A 21,790-nucleotide genomic window follows, 5' to 3' on the forward strand; every position below is an offset into this window, starting at 1 on the left:
GGATGTAGAGTGCTGTCGGGTTGGGATGCTCCAGGCCCCCCACCCTCCCCACACACACACACACACACACACACACACACACACACACACACACACACACACGCTTCCTGCAATGGCAATGTTAGAGAATGAACTTTCTGGACAGAGCTGGAACCAGCTTTAAATCTGCTTAAGGGGAAATTTAATGTATTTCAAGGTTAAATTTGGATCAAATTCTTATAAAAACTAAACTTATGTATGAAGATATAATAAAACCCAAATATAAAAAGGAATAGAGTGGTGTAATGTAGTTTTAATAAACCTGTAAACCTGCAGAGAGGGCGTCACAAACTCAGCTGTTCCTCCACAGAGAAACCTTTGGTCACATGACTCCCCTGAACTCTAAAGATGTCACCTTGCTCCTTTAAGAGCCTCAGATCTCTGCGTTTAAACGGTGATGTAAATGGTGGCAGCGGCATTAACGGAGTGAAACCCCTCAGTGCGGACTGTAAGGCTGCGTGGGACAGAAATCTGAGAGTTGACGCCCTGCTCAGCCTTATTGGCACCACATGTGAGTCAGCGAGGCTGTGTTAGTAAACACACACACACACACAATGAACAGCTCTAGATGTGAAACAACGACCGGTAAACAAAAGTGGAGAGGAGGCTTTAAGGCCGCCGCCGCGTCTCGACAAGAGGAATGTCCTGAACGCCAAGCTCGCTCATCATCAGCTGAGAGAGCGAGAGAGAGAGCGAGAGAGAGAGACTCATCCCGACTCACACGTTTAAATTAATCCAAATCCAAAATAATAAATCCTGGATTTTGCAGCTTTTATATTTGGGTGGATCAAAGCAAAGAGACGGACAGGGAGGAAGACGAGAGGAAGAGGAGGACGTCATGTTCATGACGGGGGCGTGTCCCATGAAGTCACTCTTTTACATCATTATAATGAACTGATTCATGGGATTTCCAGATGAGAACACTGACTATAAAATATATTAACCAGCAAACAGAGGAGTTGGGAGAGTTTTCGTAGCCCTGAGTAGTGTCTGCAGGACTTCCTGTCAGGCTGCAGGTGTAACCTCCACCAGGCAGAGGCGAGAGCCGCAGACAGATTACCTACTGGGTGCAGGTCCATGGAGACCAGAGAGGTCAGGGGTCAATTAAAAGACTCAAAACAACTCAAGTCCCCGAGGAGAAGTGACAACACCGAGCTGATCAAAGAGACGATTTCCTTCTTTTTCTGTTGGACCTGAACATGGTCGTGTTTCTGGACCAGAGGAGACACCTGAGGACACGAAGACTCCAGCTTCTCTAACGTGAAGATTTGCTGCTTTTTGTTGTTGTATATGATAGAAAATTAAATATCTATACAATCTGAGATGTTACCATGGATACTAGGACGTCCGTTTTTGCTGCGTCTGTAAACTGGACTCAACGATGATCTCTGATATAATCAGAGAGGAAGTGATCAGTACTTTAGACTCCACCCACGCTGACTCGGGTGACATCACTTGAGGACATCGAGTTGGTCTGTAGTGATTTACTATGTTTGTTATGGTACCTGTGCGACTAGGATATGGTTACAGTCAATAAAAGATCCTGGTTATGAACGATGGTTAAGGTTAGGAAGCTAAAACGCTCAGTCTCTGCCACCGAATGTGGTTTCTTATCGGGAGCAGGTGGCGGCCATCGTTGCCTTTACAAGAGAAGAGGTTACAACACGTCCTCTGAGCCGCTGCGTCTTCAGGTTGGACTGGAGGCTGCAGTGACTCGCTATCGGAAAGTGAAGAGACGCGCCGGGGCTAGCTAGTTAGCATGCTAGCTTCAGTAGAAGAACAGATTGATAGAGCCAACGTTGGTGTTTGTTTCCACCTCTGGAGACAGATGTTTGTAGGTAAAGGAACAAAGTTTGATGCTGAACTCACAACGTTTCTTCTAGACTGCTAATGCTAACGTTAGTTATGTAGCAATAGCAAAATTTACATATAGCTCCTTTAAGGTGAAGATTATCTGTTTATGGTTTGATTATAAACTGTGGACAGGCTTCACACCCTCACTCTCTACAGACAGAAGTTCATTAAAAACACTGAATATTAGATATAAATCATGCGAGTGGAGAGGATCATCATTCTGCCCTTTACTTCTATATATTTTCCGTCCTATGTGTTTACGTCCATGGTGTTTTTATGCTGCTGTCAGGCAACGTTCAACAATAAAGTGAGATGAAATGTGGCGGAACTGGAGGAAAACAAGTCTGAGCTGTAACAGTCAGTTTGTATTGTGTTGTCCCGTCACGTGCTCTGGCTGTTAGAACCAAATAAAACCCGACTGTGAAGTTCTACTGAACTCAGTTTCAAACAGACTGTGGGAAAGAGAGTTTGGATCAGCTGCTGTGTCCTGCACCGACTCCCTCCTGCAGTCCTCTGACATGGTTTTTATTGTCATTTCAGTGTTTTAACAAAGTGATTTTATGGCGTGTTTTTCATTTTCAGACCATGTCTACAAAACCAGACGCCTCTCTCGGGACAATAAAGTTTTGAGCTAAATTGAAGTTGAAGTGCCAGCTTCTGACTCCCTGCAACTCTCTGGGTTCCCAGGCCGGTTTATTTATAATGAGAGAGCAGATAAGCGGTCCAACGTGACAGTCAAATGTTCCCTTCTCAGAATATCAGAATGCCAAAAAGACTCGCTCGCGTTTCACCGACGAGTTTCTGACGCGTCAAATGAAACCACGTCCTCTGGAAACCTTCAGTGTCTGGAGAGTTCAGACGTTTGTCAAATTAGCTGAATTAGCTTTTAGCATTTCCTGTTTGCAGTGTATCATGGACGTACAGACGGCAGCCGCTGGGTCACTGTGACACGGAGTAAATGCTGAATTAGGCTCTGCAGGTAGAAGGAGCGTCTTGTTTCTGGTGATTTCCAAGTGGATTCACGGACATTAATGTTTGTGTTCAGATCTGACGGAGGAGTGAGCGCTCTGTGTGTCGGTGTGCAGCTCCACCTGCCCTGACCCCGCCCTCAGGACGTTACATCATTTATCATTTCACAACGAAGCGACGTGATGCAAAACGCCAGGATCATCATCTTCTCTCATTCTGAGACACATGACAGAATCCGGTTGGATGACGGAGAGAAACGACTAAATCAGAAGAAGAAGAGGAAGAGACTCTGTTTTTGTCTCTTTATCTCTGCAGGAAAACTCTTATCAGGACTGTTAGCAGAACAACTTCCTGTTAATGTACCAACACATTAACATTTAACAATTACAGTTCTCTCGTAGCGCTCGTCCTCTGTCATGTTCACACAGCCTCTCTCTCTCTCTCTCTCTCTCTCTCTCACACACACACACACACACACACACACACACACAGGGAGCCTCCCAGTACAGCCAGTTTCGTGCTGGTGAGTGGGAAAGCTCCTGTTTCAGTCTGTAATAAACACAGAGCCGACCGCAGCCTCCCTGTGTGGTTTAAAAAGAACCGAACAGGGAGTGTTGAGTCAGGAGGAGTCATTCAGGGACATTTACCAAAGCTGAGATGGTTTACCCCCCCCCCCACCACCACCACCACCACTCCCCCCCCCCTTCTCTTTCCCACCGATTCCTCCCCTGTCCCTCCCTCTCTGTTTGAACTCGCCTGTATTTAGCGAGGCCACCGCTCGCTGCCTTCCTGTCCTCCCTGATTCCTCCCAGAGGGACGACGCAGCAGGCAGCTGGCAGAGAGGAGGCAAACGCAGGGATGTCTCACTCTGACCATATTCCAATGTACGAGGACATTGTCCACTTGTTTTGCAATAACAGCTGGGTTTGATTTATGTCACGTTTGAGATTAGAAACTGAACCCCGAGGACAGATGCACATCTCAACTTGTTTGTACAACTTTTAGTAGGATTATCATAGCTGTGCTTCATCTAAGACCCTCTCCAAATCAACTAGGAATGATGTCACAATGTGGTCAATATTTAAAGCTCCATATTTTCTTCTTCTTCTGTGTTTTATTTGAAGTGTTGATCCATCAGAAGATATAAAAACCATCTCAGTGTAGTTTTACATCTCCTCTCTCAGGCTTCTCTCTGGAGCTCTAGTAACAACAGGTCGGTGAGCCAATCAGAAGAGAGGAGGCTCTGAGCCTCCTCTCTTCTGATTGGCTGACTGTTTTCTGAGTGATCCAATAAAAATATAGCAGATTTCAGGTAAAAACAATCAGAGAAACCAAATCCTGCAAGGTTTGGATGGTGGGTCCAGGTGGGCGGGGCTTGGTGACTGCTTTGTTGTGACATCACAAAGTTCCAGAAGTCCTGACGGCTGGTTTTAAGGCTCAGTTTCTGAATACAGGCTGTGTGCATTTCTGTTTCTAGTGTTAGATCATTCGCTTATTTCTAAAGGATAAACATCGTTCCCAAAACTTGTTCTTACTAATAGTTTATAGCTGCTGTACGAATGAATTATGTGATGATGTGTAAATTAAGTGTTTATTAATGTTCAGTATTTGTTCTATACATTTGATATTCTTCCAGCTGTCTAAAATACAGACACTGAAGATGAACTCTGTGTGTCACTGTGAGTTAGAACAGCTTTTGGTTTTTGTCAGAGCTCCTGTCTGAGATTTACAGAGGGAAATAGTGGCACTCGCTGGGGACTATTTTTAGCAGCGGATTAATCCACATTTGGTGCTGTAGTGAGTATTTGTGGCACCAGGACTGTGTGTGTGTGTGTGCGTGTGTGTGTGTTGATAGTGATGAAGCAACATGTGTGTGACTCACTGATGTGTTTTAATATTTTGTGTTAACAGTGCAGCTCAGAGGAAGAAGACGTATCAGGCTGTGATGCACAATATCCTCAGACTTATCCTTAACTCCACAGTATCTTCAGATTCTTCTGTGTGTGTGTGTGTGTGTGAGTGTGTGTGTGTGTGTGTGTGTGTGTGTGTGCGCACGCAGCAGGTCTGGACACAATCTGTAGTTGTTTACTATCTAGTGATTCATCTCCCCAGACATAGAGCATCTTTGGCTGCCGGTCACACATCAAAGCAGAGCCAAAATGATGCAGTGGGACGACGTTGGCTAAAACGAGCCGCCGGGGATTCAAACCAGCAGCGTTGCGACAGCACGGACACGACCGTAAACACGCCATAAACACGCTAAGGCCACGTCACGCTAAGACGTGACGGACGGGGAGGACAGGAGCGAGCGAAAGTTAGGAAAGAGCCAAAGCAGACAGGATTAGAGGAAGAATAAACAGAGAGGAGGTGAGCTGATGCCAAGAAAAAGATGAGAGAAGAAGAGAGAAAAGATGAAAAGAGCAGACGGAGGAGAAAAATGAGGGTTAGAGAAAAGAAAACAGAGAAAGGAAACGTGCTAATTGTGGTTTATTTTCATATCAGACGGACGCTTTCGTCTTTCTGCTGCTGTGATTCGCTGTTTCCTCGCTGTTGTCTCTGAGGTCAGTGAACCCCCAACCCCTGAGCTCGTCGAATGAGTTGCTAGTTTGAATCCCCAGACAGAGCTGGCCACCAGAATAGATCCAACAATGACCGGTTTATTCTGTCTGCCAGAGGAGGGAAGGGTAGATCGAGGTTAGAGAGAGAGAGATGAAAGTGGATTGTGGAATGTCGCTAATGATGTGTTCAATTAAGTTCAATTAGCCTAATTGTCCTCTGTGTGTGGGGAGAGACGGGGGGGGGTGTAAACAGGGACGGAGGAGAGGAATTTAAACAGAGCGGCCTGATGGATGGAGAGAGCGCGACAGACAGATAGATATTGTGCCCGAGCTGCTAAACGGAGGTTGACACTTCGCCTCCGCCAAGAATCCAGTCGTCCCCTTCGCTCCTTTACTCGCCATCTCTGTTGCCCAAAATAATTACTGAGGTCCCTGAATGCATCAGTTATTCCTAACAAAGCACAGGACTGGCGGGGTGCAAAGTATTCTCACGGCGGGTCGCGTTCCATCTCAGGAAAACAACAAGGTTTTTTTATCGAGTCTTTCTCTTAACTTTGCAGCTGTTCGCTCACAGACACTTCAGCCTCTTTTAGCTCCTGCTTTTGTTTTGGTTTTTTTGTACAAAAAACTACAGCACAACTATCACAACAACAGATTCCCAAAAAACAACCACCGGTTTACTTCCTGTTTCCTCCCAACAGTCAGCGCTGGTTACGAAGTGTTGAGGTGAGAGAACACGCCTCTGATCCAGATTCAGACTCTCAGGCAGAGCAGTTCTGTGTCACAGACGATCAGCACTTGGGTCAGTACAAGGAACAACAAGCCGCAATAAGAAGAATAAATAGGATTAAAACAAGTAAAATAGATGTTACAGTTTCTATTGGAAACAAATAATATGAATACATAAAAGTTAGATTTAAATATATCGCCATCTCGATATATTGAAGGAGTTCTTCCAAGTTAGAAAAGCAGATCTCCCGACGTCTCCTCAGAAAGATTCGGTCAAATCTGGGCTCTGAAACTTTCCTGCTACGTTTTCTGTTTGTTTGAGAATCTAAATATAGAAAATCATGACTTCTGATTGGCTGGTGGCCACTAGAAGCAGGACCAGGTCGTCAAAAACCCTGCAGAGTCCCAGCAAGAACTGGGTAAGGATTCTTTCCTGTAGGACCCCGGACCGCCGGGTCAGTTCGACGAGCTGTGTGGACGGTTCGTCGATGGTGGTCGTCAGTCAGAGTTATAAGGACATCAACGTTGATGTTTCTACCACTGGAACTTCTCGAGAGTCGCTTGACGAGCAGAGTCTGCAGCTGCTACTAGGTCTACAGGTGGAGCAGCGTTGCAGCAACCTGACAGACAAAACTCAGGGTCTTAAATCTTAGCCAGTGTCTCAGTTTCTGGAGGGTTCTGGAGATCCGGTCCAGATGTAAATGGAGGTCTGAACAGTATTTGCAGGTGTTGTTGAGGAGTCACTGAGGCCTGGTTCTACTGGTCGGTTTAATGATGCTCTGATTGGTTTTGGTGGGTGTGTTGGCGGGAAGAGGAAAGTAGGGGGTTAAAGGAAAGAATCCTTACCCAGTTCTTGCTGGGACTCTGCAGGGTTTTTGACGACCTGGTCCTGCTTCTAGTGGCCACCAGCCAATCAGAAGTCATGATTTTCTATATTTAGATTCTCAAACAAACAGAAAACGTAGCAGGAAAGTTTCAGAGCCCAGATTTGACCGAATCTTTCTGAGGAGACGTCGGGAGATCTGCTTTTCTAACAAACTCAGAGTTGTGCTGCTCTCAGCCCGTCTGCACAGACCCACTTCATAAAAATCTTTTCCATCTGCTGTTCCAGACTCTCGCCTACAGAAACTCAAACTGCAGCAACAGAAAATCCAGAGGAGGAAGAGGACGACGTCACAGTCCCGCCCACACGGCCTGACTGACAGGTGAGCTTTTGGTCCCACAGAAAAAATTAAAATAATTCAGAGACGAATCTAATTCACTGCAGAGTTTAGTGGCTTGATGGTTTTTACCTCCCACAGGGAGCAGCAAAACCCGTTAACTGTGAATCAGTAACTTTTAATTATCCAAAGAAAAATCTGACGTATTCATTAGATTTCCTCTTTGTTTTCCGCTGGAAACTGTCAAACTTTCCCGCTCTTAAATATATCGCCACATTTAATTGATTGATGAATTGATTAGAAAATAGAGATAACATCTCTGCAGTAAATTTTAAGTTGGTTTAAACCAGCAGCTTCCAGAAGAACTGATGGATGGTTCTGGAAGATGATCGGCAGCAGCTGATGGTTAAACACTAGACACATCACCAACTGGAGATATGAGGTTTTTTTAGGCACTTTGCCGACAGCAGACCTCACAAGTGTGTGTGCCGTGACCGAGCAGTGACCTGGATTTAAAGGTGGGGCCGGACCTGCTGGAGGTCAAAGGTGACGCCTGACCTCAGCCTGCCGCAGTGCCACTGAGGGGGGGGGGGTTTACTTCCTCCTTTCTTTCTTTCTCCCTCTCTGACTCTCTGTCGCTACCGTCTGTCAGGAGAGCGTTCCAGCACTCTTACCGCTTTAAGACACACACACAGGCACACACAGGCACACACAGGCACACACACACACACACACACACACACAGACGCACACACGCACACACAGACGCACACACACACACACACACACACACACACAGGCGGCGACACACGAATCTCCTCTGACTTTAAGTAGATAATGAGGTATTCTTTGAAAACAGCAGGAGGCGATTACAGAGGTGTGTGTGTGTGTGTGTGTGTGTGTGTGTGTGTGTGTGTGTGTGTGTGTGTGTGTGCGTGCGTGCGTGCCTGTGTGTGTGTGTGTGCCTGTGCCTGTATGTGTGTGTGTGTGTGTGTGCACGTATCTGACGGGTTCAACTGAGTGAGTACGCAGGTGGAATTAAGCAGGTGGACACAGTGATCATTTTCAACAAGCTGCATTTTTGTCTCTTCACACACACACACACACACACACACACACACAGGCACACAGCTGTAACACATGCAAATATGTGCTTACACACAAAGTACTTGGCTGCTTTCCACACACACACACACACACACACACTCTCTCTCACACAGGTATCTATTACACATTCCTTGACACGGCTAACACACATACAAATGTAAATTTACTCATTTTACTGTCGAACTGCTGCTGCACACACACACACACACACACACACACTCACACTCACACACACACACACACACACATACACACACTCACACACACACATACACACACTCACACCACGGCGCTGAAACACTCAGTGTAGCAGTTTTTACTCACCAGCCTCGGCGAAGGTGATAATCTCCGTCGTCTCCTGTGCATCGCTGCCGTCTCCCATCCGAGTTGCCGCCGCCGTCGCTGCTGCTCCTCCCCCTCCTCCTCCCCGGCCTCCCCGCCCTCGTGCCTCCTCCTCCCCCTCGATCTGCACGCTGCCGTCCTCCGCCACTCGCCCCACGTGGAGCTTGCGCAGGGCATTGAGGAGCGCGGCGCGCGGCACTGGCCGGGTGATGTTGGGCCGCGCCTGGAGATGCAGCATGTTGAGGATGTGCCTCTTCACCGCCTCCACCACATCCTGCTGAGCCGCCTCCTCTTCCTCCCGCTCATGCCCCGCCGCGTTGTCCGCCGCCGTGCCCTCCTCGTTTCTCCTCATCCTGGCCAGGGCGCAGGAGGGGCAGTGGGAGCCGGAGGCGGCGTCCGGCAGCGGCTGGTGGTGAGGATGGACGCTCAGAGACGGCGGCGGAGGCTGGAGTTTGGACACCGGATCCGAGGACGAGCTGCAGCTCTGGACCAGGATCAGGACGGTCCAGCTGAGCAGAGGTAAGACGGACATGACGGCAGGAGACGCCTGATTGGCTGCTGGGCTGGATTTGGTGATGCTGCCGGATGCAGATGCACAGATGGAGCCGGAAAAGATGAAGAAAAGTTGAGTTTTGGCCAAAAGTGCGTGAAGAAAAATTCAGCCCTGGATGAAGGAAGAGAAAAGTCTTCCCTCCTTCCTTCCTCTGCTCTCTGTCCTTCTCTCTGTCTTTGTCTCTTCTCTCGTTCTCTCAGAAGTTCTCAGAAGCAGCAAAGTTCAGCTCAGCTCACAGTCCACCTGCGAAAACGGAGGGAAAAAAAGCTGTAAAGAAACGAGAGAGAGAGAGGAGGGCAAAAAAGAAGAAGAAGAAGAAAAAAAAAACAACGCCGTGAGAGAAAATGAGTAATCCTTATCTTTTTTGTCAGGGACAGATGGCTGGAAAATGTGGAGGCGTCACAAGAAAGAAAGAAAGAAAAAGAAAAAAACAACAAAACAAGAAGAAGGAGAAGAGGGAAAAACTCTGATGTGATGAATGGATGATGAAAAAGCAGAGAAGGAAAAACTCTGGAGTGCAGGAGGATCCTTGTTCCCGGGGTGAAGTCTCTGCAGAGTGTGTGTTCAGAGTGTGTGTGTGTTAGAGAGGCAGTTTGACTAAGTTATCCCAGACGAAGGGAGTTCCTCTCTCGCTCTTTTTACCTCTTTTCCTCTCTCTCTCTCTCAGTGTTGAATGCATTCCCTCGCTCACCAGTTGAATGGTTTTACCGGAGTGGGCTGGACTCTCTCTCTCCTCGCTCTCGTCTTTCTTTCCCTCCCTCTGCTTCTCTCTCCTCTCTCTCGCCCTGGCAGCCTCCTACCGTAATTATACCACCCTCCCTCCTCCCTCCATCCCTCTCTCTCTCTCTCTCTCTCTCTCTCTTCCACTCCAGTCTCCTCCCATCTCGCTCCATGACTCATAACACAACTTTTACCTTCACCCTCCTCCCTCCTTCTCTCTCTCTCTCTCTCTCTTCTTTATTTATTTCTCCCCTCCCTGCCTGCCTCCCTCTGTTTGGCTGTTAATGGAGCAAAGCTGGGATTCCTTTATCCCTCCCTCCTCCCTCCCTCCCTCCCTCCCACAGTCGGCTGTGAATGAGTTACGTGTTGAGGGGGAACATCTTGGATGACTTGGTCTTCGCCTGTGACTCTCCTGTCCATCCGTCTAACAGTCAGTCAGTCAGTCAGTCTGGATGTGTTTAGTCTGGTTGCTGTTCAACATGACGTCATGGGTCATGACTGTGCGATCTCGCCTTGTGGCGTGGCGGGTGATGCGGCGACAGCGTTTGGTCAGATTGGTTAGGAGGATTCCTCCAGCTCGTTGTCCTCTTCTTCTTCTTCTTCTTCTTCTTCTTCTTCTACTTCTTCTTCTTTGTCTTTTTCCAGCTCATCTTTGATAAAACACTCAAATGTGAAGGTTTGGACACTCGCATGTTCCACGTCCGTGATCGGTCAGATGAAACATTCAGCTTCTCTGTCCTTGGCCTTTCTGATGAGTCGATGGCGTTCCTGGGCTTTACTCTCCATCCTCTGAGACATCAGCTCCTCTGCAGCAGCTCGTATCAGGAGATGAAAGCTCTTGTGGCTTTAAGTTAAACGCTTACGTCCAGAATAAAAACTATGTAAGTGCGTAGAGCTGCAGCGATTAGTCCGTTAGTCGATCGAGGGAAAAGTCATCGGCTATTTTGATGATTTCATCAAACATTTGCTGGTTGTTGCTTCTCAAATATGAGGATTCAATGCTTTTCTTTGTCATATCTCATTGTGCACTGGATGACTTTAGATTTTAGACATTTACGTCACCTTGGGCTGAACCTGACCTGGCTGGGTACTGTTCCAGCTCCACCAGCTTAACTCCCTCCATCAAATGCTGTGTGTCCTCGAGCTCAGGCACATCAGTGTCCAGCGACACCAGCCAACAGAAATGAGTATTGTTATTGCAACAAATGGTTGAGGCCTTCCTCAGCCCTCAGACTTTGGTCAGAGACTGTATCATGTTATCACCACCACTGAAGAAGACCAACAGCTTTGGGGAAAACCCTTCATCTGTCCGTCTCCCGTTGGTTTGTCTTGACGAATCCCCAACCCCAAGAAAACCCCAACGGTTATAAACAGCTTCTCTAGAAGTTTAATACCACCCGACTTCATTTCCCATCAACCCACTCATTCCTCCTGGATACGGTACGCAGCGCACCACTGACGGAGTTTGTCATTGTGGTTGGTTTTATTGAGAAATCAGCCTCAGGAAAATTAGAAGAACTTACAGATACGTGCTCAGCTGCACTGCTGCACTTCATTTCATTCTTCAGGTAATCCAAGGACAGGTGAGGAAGTCTTTCAAAGCTTTTCCAACTGATTTAAAGGGACTCTTGAGGGTTTTAAGGGTTTTTAAGGGTGTTCTAGCAAAGTTCCCATCAGTAAAGTGGTTCTAAAATGATTCAGTGATCCAAAGGAACCGGCAAACAGAATCTTAGAAGTGAAACTCAGGAATTCCCAAGGGTCTGAAGGGTTTTACGTGGGTTCTTACAGATGTTCTCATGGGTTCTTACAGTTCTCCTCATGGGTTTTTACAGATGTTCTCATGGGTTCTTACAGGTGTTCTCATGGCTTCTTACAGATGTTCTCATGGGTTCTTACAGTTCTCCTCATGGGTTCTTACAGATGTTCTCATGGGTTCTTACAGTTCTCCTCATGGGTTCTTACAGGTGTTCTCATGGGTTCTTGCAGATGTTCTCATGGGATTCTAAAAGGGCTCCGCAAGGCAAGATCTGAAGAGATGCTGAAAAGACTCAGAGGAGTTTTAAAGGGTTCTGGGTATCACAGGGAGGTTTACAGGTTCTGAAGAGGGTGTGGTGTGAGGTTCTACAGGTTTAGAATGTGTTGTCGGGGTTCTAGTGACTTCAAAGGGGAACATAAGTTGTTTGTTATTTGCAAATGATTTCAAGAGGGTTTTAAAGGCGAAACCAAGTGGTTCTACGTTGGATTATAAGAAGATGTAATGGGTTCTAAGAGGAGTATAATGGGTTTCTAATGTTTTGAGATGGTTCTAGAGGGAACCCTGTTTTCTAGGGACAATCCATGACACTATAATATAACTGTTAAACTCTGGTGTAGTTGTTTGTTCGGGGTTCTTCCTCTCTCTCTCTCCCATTGCATCATGCTGTCTCTCAGCCCCCTCCCTCTCTCTCCAACATGTGGTCCGATAACACAGAGAACCCAGAGGAACGGAGTCAGATCTGACTGTAGAGGAAGCGGAGAAGACGTAGAGTTACACACCGAATCAGACGTCTGGGATTCACCCTCTGCTGTTGTGACGTCATCACTGCGGGGGGAAAGTGTGTGTGTGTGTGTGTGTGTGTGTGTGTGTGTGTGTGACTCGTCAGTTGTCTGCTTGTCTACAAGTTTAAAAAAGAAAAAACCCCTCCAGCTCATGCCTGTGTGAGCTCACCGCTTGCTGAGTTGCCTTATTAAGGCGTTGCGGTGTGTATTATGGAAATTAACTTGTCTGCACTGGTGGCTTCTTTAAATAACTCACAACCTGTGAGTCATGAACCTGTCGTAACGCCGGCAGCACCACTGATGCACTTTGTTTTTAAAGTCGCCTCCGGGGCCCAAAAAGAAAAAAAACCCACATCCAGAATTCATTGAACTTGTCTGGAGAAGTACCAGCGCTGGGTTTAATGAAGCTCTTCAACCCTGCCGCTGCGTTATCACGTCCTCGGTTGTTCAGAGCCACAGAACCGTGATTTAGAGTTGGAGCGGAGATCCCAGAGTTTCTGAACGTCAGGGCTGAATGTGAGAGAGACGTGTCTGATGCAGCCGCTGCAAACATGTCGTGTTGAGTTTGAATGTTTGACGCTTCAGTGAAACATTATAGAAGTGTTACAGAGTCTAAACTCCCACAGCTGTCTACTTCACTGAAGCAGAAAGAAGAATCTGAGCCTGCTCAAAGATAACGTTTGTTCTACCTTAACAAATATTGAAGGGGAACATCTGACTGTGGGAGTTTGGGGTGTCAAGGGAGGGAAATCAAACACGCCTCAGCTTGTTAAAGTGCATACAACCCGGCGTGGTGTGTGTTTGGTTTGGTGGTCGGTGACTCGGCGTCGCTCCTTGACTTCACTCTTCTTCTCCTGTGTGCTGATGGTGAAGCTGCTCCAGGGTTCAGGAGCTGAATGCAGATTGAACTGCTCCATCTAGTGGACGTCGGCCGTCATCTCCCCGTGTGACCTCAAAGTACCTTCATCTTTACCTTCCCTCCCTCAGTCTGCAGTCGTCTTTCTTTGTCTTTCGTTTAGCTGTTCTCTCTTTCCTTCACTCGCTCCATCATTCCTGCTTCATCTCTTTTGTTTCAGTTGTTATCGACTCTTCCTGTCTCCATTTCCTCTTCCTTTCCTTCTGTCTTTCTAAATTTCATTAGCTTTCTTTGTTGTTGTAGACATCCCATCTCTCTCTCTCTCTCTCTCTGTCTCTGTCTCTCTCTCTCTCTCTCTCTCTCTCTGAATGATGTCTTCCTCCTCCTCCTCCTCCTCCTCTTCTGCTCTCTCTGCAGCTTTATGAACCACTGTGGAGGTGCAGACTAATTTACTGCCCTGCTGCATCAGGACACGTACACACACACACACACACTCACACACCCACACACACACACACACACACACACACACACTTACAGTCTTATTGGTCATGATGGGGTCTTGCAGCTGTGTGTGTGTGATGGATGGTGTTGCTCTGACCTCTCACAGTGGGAGATTTGAAAGAGAGATACTGCTGTAAGGCATCTCTCTCTCTCTCTCTCTCTCTCTCTCTCCCCCTCATGATGAAGGGAGGAAGAGGAGGTTTGTCACAATACCTTCTGAACAAAGGAGGGATGATGAAAGGAGGAAAGTGGAAGGAACGATTGAGGAAGAGAGAAAAGCAGAGATAGAGATGGAGGGATGGAAGGATGACCACAGTAAGAAGTAAAATACGACACAGATTCCCTGAAGTGAATTTGTCGGGTTTTACATTTATGTATATTTATTCATATTTCAGTTTTTTCTTTTTGAATAAATTTGCAGAAATCTCTTCATGACCACCTCACACACCCCCACGTCCAGTAACCCCACTGTCCCTTTAAGTTCCTAAAGGAAAGTGATGTTTTCACTTCTGGGAGTCCTGTGAGCCGCCCCCTCGCTCCGCCTGTACTGTGGACATGGGTGTGGCGTCCATCTTTAAGTGTTCTGACCTGGGATGGAAACGTCTTCTTGAAGACAGTTTGTGTCTTGAAGTCTGTTTGTTATTCACACTGTCCCAGAACAAACAAGCTGCCTGAATCTGTGTGAAGCGTCTCATGAACTCAAGACACAAACTGGTTAGAAAAGACAAAGACGTCACACACACAGGACAAAGAAGTACGTGGCCGTGTTGTCAGAGCCGAAGTGAAGGTTTTTATAAGTTCAATGTTTATTTAAGGAAGACTCGTTTCACTGAAAACATCTTTATGAACCTGTGTGGGTTAGTTTATTTACAGGCTGCGTTCCAGTCCCCCCCCCCACACACACACACACACACACACACACACACACACACACACACACACACACACACACACACACAGAGGGGATGTTAGGGAGTTCTCCATGTTGTGTGGCATGCACATGTACGGGTGTGTCTGTTATGTGTGTCTGTTGTGTGTGTGTGTGTGTGTGTGTGAGTGTGTGTGTGTGTGTGTGGGCGTGACTCAGGGAAGCTGCAGCAGCTCAGCAGACGAGAGGAAGGTGGTGACGACATCAAACTACATGACAGAATTTATTGCTGAATATCATTTTCTGAATATCCATCAGATCAGCTGATTAATTATCCAACAGTTAACGATCTGAATGATGAGCAGTGGGATGGATTTAGATACAGCGGCTCACTTCATGTTGGTTTGTGTTCTCGTCGTACATTCTGGGCTCAGGTCACCTGGAAGCTGCTCGACGTCTGGCAGGATCATATCCTTCATGTGTGTTTCCTATCTATGATGTCATCATCATGACTGTCCAAACTGTACATCTACTTTGTTGATGTACTTCCTGTCTGTCCATCCTGAAGAGGGATCCCTCCTCCCTCTCTTTCCTGGTGCGACTCGAGGGACTAAGGACGGAGGGCGTCGCGTGTTGCTCAGATTGTAAAGCCCCTGAGGTAAAGTTGTGATGTTGGGCTGTATCATTAAAATGGACTTGAGTTGACAGAGGTCGCTGCTGATGGAGAATCATCACTGTGCACCAGAGGAGAGCTTTGAGAACAGGTTTGTACCTCAAACAGTCGAAGTGTCACAACAAACGGATCCATGCATGCAAACATTTGTGACACAAACTAACAAATCAACTTCCTGTCGAGCTTTCGTTCAAAGTCTTCAGATGGACACTGAGATCAGCTGACGAACTGGTATCTGTCAGTGCGGTGAGGCTGTGACCTTTGACCTTTCACTTTCAGATCTCAGAGAACACAACTGCTCCAGAACCATTTAGTGATGGTGACACCTAATGTTCACTGCACTTCAATAATGTCAGAACAAATCGAATTTTACTGTAAAAATAACTGACGGGCCAAAAACTTTAAGGTGTCAGATGACACATGGTCTGTTACCTGATAGACACACACAGACACACACACACACACACACACACACACACACACACACGGAGGAACTCCGGTCTCACGTCGTCTTTTCCTACTTCGTCTTCAGGCTTCGTGTGTGTTTTAAAGTATCAGGACATTTTCCAGACTCAGACTTATGACATCTCAAAGCATCTGAAGTGATTCAGGGCAGCTTCCAGCACACACACACACACACACACACACACACACAGAATGACTCTGCATGTAGAACAAGTTGTATGAATCAAGACTCCCAACACTGTCACTGCTGGAACAGTGTGTGTGTGTGTGTGTGTGTGTGTGTATATACTTGCACTCAGCTGCTGTTAACATCTCTCTCTCTCCCTGTGTTTCTCGGGGTCTCTCGTCCTGAATTCCCCTGTGGTTCCTGGCAGTGTCCCTGTGTCAGACTTTAACTATGTGGAACAACATCATGACTCTGTCAGAGAGAACCGGTCGGCCTTTTAATGGTTTTAACTACAGATCCCATGTATGTGCTGATGCCTTTATTCCCTACAGAATAATTAACCGTTACTGGGCTCACACACACGGCAGCAACACGGATCATGTAGAAAGACTCGGCCGTCATCTGGACACACATTCAGCAGTGAGACGATACACCTTTAGAGGGCAGAGAAGGCAGAAATACACAGGTACAAACAAGTTACCTGGATGCACCTGTAGTTCTATGAGTGTGTGCTCCAGCTGTTAGTCTGTGGTTGGCTGAATTCAAGAGTTTTTGAGACACTTTTGGAAATCTCTGGGGTTTGTGTTTTAGTCTGGACAGACACAAACGGAGACTTTTGTTTTCTTGCTTTACTGTCCTTCCTGTGTTTAGGGCCTTTACTCTTGGTTTGTGGAGGCATTATATCAGGTGTGCATGATTCACCTGCACATTATTGAGGACATAATCTCAGGTGTTGTCCACACCACTGCAGAGTCTTTGGGAGACACACGTCCGACGATGTATCCTTCCCTGATTCGTCACGCTCCTACCATGTGACCCTTTTCTGGCGGACAACAAACTACCAGTGGTGAATACAACATGATAATAAAGCAGCACTGACCTTGTTGTCTTTGCTGTGCAGCTAAACTCTGAAGTTTATAAAGCTGATAAATCTCCGGTCTGACTTTTCACCATCGCTGTTCCTCGTTCGTCATATTTTCTGCAACTAAGCAACTAACTGCAGAGTAGACTATCTACTTCCTGTTTACGCTGGACCTGAATGGTCATGTGACATGTGTTTTCAGGTGTGTTCGTCAGAGTATTTTGGTTATCAGTGTGGACACAGCCTTACTCAGGCTCTCTATATATCTATAACATCTGCGTCTCTGTGCATGATTAAACCTTGTGACTTCTCTCTGTATTCACCTGATCAGGATGCCTCCTGAACTCTGGGAGCCGACCCCAGGACAGACCCAGAAGACACCCCCACCCCCCACCCCCCCGGAGCAACTGGAGGAGGTTGAACAGGCTGTTGCATTCAGGTAAGTTCTGCTGTTCAGGAGAAACTTTCTGTATTTGACTGAACAAACGGGAGAATCTACAGCCTGGTGTGGAAGAGAGAAGAAAACTCTGCTGCACACATCCATGAAAGTGTATTTTTATATACACATCTATCACTGATTCCAGTATGTGAGGCAACATCCTCCTGCAGTTTGTGCCTTTTTAAGGGAATGAAATGTTGAAAAGACATAAAACTGCTGAGGATTTTTCTCAGTTGATTTACAAGTATCACTGTTTATCTAAGTGCTATCATCCAGTTCTCAGCAAGCTCCTGTAACTTACAGTAAGAGTCATGCGGGTTGGGTTAGCTGGTGACTAACTGCATATCAACACTGGGTGTAAACTACTGGAAAAATCCAACAACAATACTCAACACAACCTGTTCCAGCTGATGCTCATGTAGATTGACCTTCTGTCTGATGGTGTCTCCTGCTTTCAGCCCAGTTTACACTCATTCTCATGAAACAGAAAAGTGAAACACTCCTCAACATAAACAGTGCATTAAAAATCAAACACACGTCACATTAAAACAAAAATGAGATCAACTTTAGATCAACTTATAAATAAAGAAACTGCATGTGGAAAGTGAAACGCTGCACATTAAAGAGTCAGATGTGTCAGAGGCGACATTACAGCATTACTAATGAAAGACGGAGCTGCGTCGCCTGAGGGGAAAAGCCGTTTGCTGTGGGTTTTAATGTTTCTCAGACTTTAATAACAATGTAAACACGTCAACATGTAAAGAGACGTCGGCCTGGATCAGTGTTTTTGCTGATGACACCCTGCTTATTGTCAAGGTCTTTGCACTAAGAATGCTTCTGCTGCTGCAACGTTGGACCTTTGCAAAGTTTTCTCTTGACATGTAAAGTTGTTCAGGTTTGAAAGAACAGTTACTGCTGTAACCTACAAAACCTCCTCCTCATGGTGAGTCCTGGTCAGGTCTCCCTTGGAAAACAGGTTTCCGACCTCTATGTGGTTAAATTAGAATAGGGATCAAGTGGAATGGAGTGAGGGACGGATGGAATGGGAGATGGACAGGAGGATCGATGGGGCATCAGCAGTAAAGTGGGCGATGTTGTGGAGCTGAACCGGAAGGCAAAGCTCTCGATTTACCAGTCGGTCTTCGTTCTCACCTTCATCTACAGTCTCGAGCTCCGGGTAGTGACCGAAAGAACGACATTGTAGGTACAAGCGGCTGAAATGAGTTTCCTCCTCAGGTGTCTGGGCTAGAGTCGCTGCTCCTTCGTTTCAAAAGGAGCCGGTTGAGGTAGTTTGGGCATCTGGTTAGGATGCTTGACCCTGGGGGTACACCCACCACCCGCTGGAGGGATTACATATCCCATCTGGTCTGGGAACGCCTCAGGATCCCAGGAGGAGCTGGAAAATGTTGCTGGGGAGACGGACATCTGAACTACTTTGTCACTAGGACCCGACCCTGGATGAGCAGCTGACGATGTGTCGATAGATGGAACAAATAAACACTAACCACCCCAACAACTGATTCCTATCAAGACACACAGGCATTTTAGTCCTGACAGTCAGAGGGAAACACGAACAGGAAACCTTCAATCAGCGTTCAGGTAACGTTCAGTCAGTCCTGTCTTTTCAGGATCGTCTTTGACTTGTCAGGTTGGTCTTGATTTGTGTGTGTTTTGGGGTCAACTCCATCTTGTCCGGCTTTTGTGTAAATAGAAAAACATGAATGACTCAGGAAAGATACAGAATCTACAATTTCATTTTGAAATGTCTCAAAAACAAGTTGAATTGTTTCGGTTCCATCGGTTAAAAACTGACTGAGCAGCTTAAACAAAAAAGCTTCTGAGCTATTTATACCACACGTCTGTGGAGGTTTTCTGTCAGCAGATGATTGACAGAAATTAATATCCTGTAGACGTCCAGCTCTGCAGACGTGGAAACTATAATTGGAGCTTTGGACCCTCCAAAGAACAGTTGAGCTCCTCAGTAGACTTGTCTCAATCACTGCAACCTCCACATCCAAACACCTCTGACTCGCTTCTTGTTCCCTCCATCACCTCCGTCGTCTTTCAACTCATTTCAGGACGTCTCCGTGAGAACAGGCTCTTCCTCTGCTGCTCATAAACTCAGTTTGTGTGACAGCAGCAGTTTGAGTCAAAGGTCCCGGTTTTCCCAGTGCAGCCTCGGTCCCGTCACAGTCTGAACGCCCACCTCCGTGGTTTGGCCGGACCTTCAGAAACTCCACACCCACCATGAGTCTGCTTAGTACACACTAACTCATATTTGTTCTGATTCTAACCTGTGTCACTGCACTCCACCATCATCATCATCAGTATGATTATCATCATCAGAGTCGTGTGCATGAGCGTGCTCGTCCTCTCAGCACTGACGCAGTTCTCAGAAACAGCACTTGTCGGTGGAGAGGGAGAAGTGTTGAGAAACCTCCTGACCGCAGCGTAAATTTAGGCCAAACCGCCGTATGCGATCTGTCCAAACATGACAAGGAACAGGGGGAATTATGTGAGAAAGCGGGAGGGTGGAGAAGGGAAAGACAAACTGTAGTTAGGAAACCATGAGGAGAATGATGTGGTTTCACAGCTGGGCACTCAGACTGTGTGAAAACACACGAGCTGTTTCTTTCTCCCACTGAAAGTGAAGCTGTGAAAAACCCTCAGAGGGAAAAGGTCACAGGTTTGATCCCGACATCCAGCTAGTGCCCCGCTAAAGAGCATTATGAGCACGTTCTATCTACAGACTGTTTATGTTTGACATCACTACATACGTCATTTTCCAACTTCTTTCTTTGTGGAAGCTCTCACAGTTCAGAGAAGCTTTACGGTGAAAACACGGAGTGAGATGCTGAACGTGGAAGAAGACGACGTCTGTGTTTATAAGAATAACCACAGAGTCCCGCCTAATCCTTTCCTACATATTTTACCTCTTTACCATTTCAACATCCTGCTGGTTGGTGTCTGTCGGAGGTCTGACACGGTCAGTGATCTGAGCTCTGTTCCCACAGTGGGAAACGAGCAGTGACACAGCAGCGAAGTGACAGTACAAAGAAAATCAAATACTAAAAAAAATATATAATAGGTCAATAAATAATATAGTATGTACTGACAGGCATTAGAAATATGTAAAAATATGTCAAATAGCAGATGAGGAATATTACACATTTTCAACTAATCAAACAGCAAAGAGATGGAAACAACCACAAAGACTCAAAACGAGACACAACGTTGGAATTTTTTGTGTGTCTCTTTCAGTGTGGACATCTGGCTCCTGTGTGTGTGTGTGTGTGTGTGTGTGTGTGTGTGTGTGTGTGTGTGTGTGAGAGTGGGGAGGGGGGTGAGCTGGTGAGCTACAGCCGCTTCACAATCACCAGCTCTGACCGTAATATCACTCAGAAGGAGCTGTGTGAGTGGTTTTCAGCTGTCTGAATAAATAATTACATATTAGATAAATAAATATTTCTCTCACACACACACACACACACACACACACACACACTCGGACACACAAGTGTGAATCAGTTTCTCTTTGTGAGAAACTTTGCGGATGAGGAACTTGAGCCGTTTCCTGAGCTGCAGATGAAACTCCGTCTCCCTGGAGACGCACAGAGATGAAACAGGAACAGGGTTGTAAAGCAGTGACGCACAACAGGTTTCCCTCCTTCTTCTTCTTCACTGCACTTCATCACACACACACACAGCGATGACTCACTGCAGGTATGATCCACCTGTCTCTGTGATCTCGGCTGGCATCGATCGCCCGTCTTCACCTGTCAGCTCCCTCACATCTGCTGTTCGCTCTTTTCCTTCTTTCATTCGTTTTTTTTTCCCTCTGCTGTTTCTGCTCATTTGTCCGCCCACTGACCTTTTCCCTCTCTCTCTCTCTCGTCCTGTCTTTTTCTTTACTTTTCCATTGTCTTTCCTTCTTCTACCGATTCTTTCTTTTTCTTTGTCTTCTCTCCATCCCAGACTTTCTCTAACTTTCCTTTTTCTCTCTATGCCTCATTAACTCCACAACTCTCCATCATCTTCTTTTTTTTCTTTCCCCTCTCTCTCTTTACTCACCCCCCCTTCATCCTTTCTTCCATCACCTCTGATTCACACGTCTCCACAGATGATGGAGGGAGCTGAGACAGAGAGTAGTTCCTCAGATCTCTTCAGGTTTTTGAAGCTTCGTCTGTCATCTGAGTTTTTTCTCTTTAACTCACTTTGTGCATCATCGCTCCCCAGTGTGTGTGTGTGTGTGTGTGTGTGTGTGTGTGTGTGTGTGTTTCACGTTTGTCTTCTCTCTCTCTGAAGAGTTGTGAGTGCTTTATGTAACTGCTCCACCTCAACACACACACAAGCCCAGGTGTTCATTGTCTATACAGACTCAGAGGTTC

General features: G+C 46.5%; 2 protein-coding genes across 2 annotated transcripts in view; one reads left to right on the forward strand and one right to left on the reverse strand.

The window, feature by feature from the left end:
* Nucleotides 1-9,398, reverse strand: part of LOC111237408 (inhibin beta A chain-like) — a 15,823-nt gene extending 6,425 nt beyond the window's left edge. The window contains exon 1 of the mRNA XM_022766494.1: nt 8,741-9,398. Coding sequence (XP_022622215.1) covers nt 8,741-9,290 — 550 coding nt within the window. The 5' untranslated portion in view covers nt 9,291-9,398. The remainder of the gene's footprint in view (nt 1-8,740) is intronic.
* Nucleotides 1-21,790, forward strand: part of LOC111237425 — a 395,546-nt gene that overhangs the window by 285,388 nt on the left and 88,368 nt on the right. The window lies entirely within an intron of this gene.

This window comes from Seriola dumerili, unplaced genomic scaffold, assembly GCF_002260705.1.
Source record: "Seriola dumerili isolate Sdu_G_001 unplaced genomic scaffold, Sdu_1.0 BDQW01000859.1, whole genome shotgun sequence".
NCBI lineage: Eukaryota > Metazoa > Chordata > Actinopteri > Carangiformes > Carangidae > Seriola > Seriola dumerili.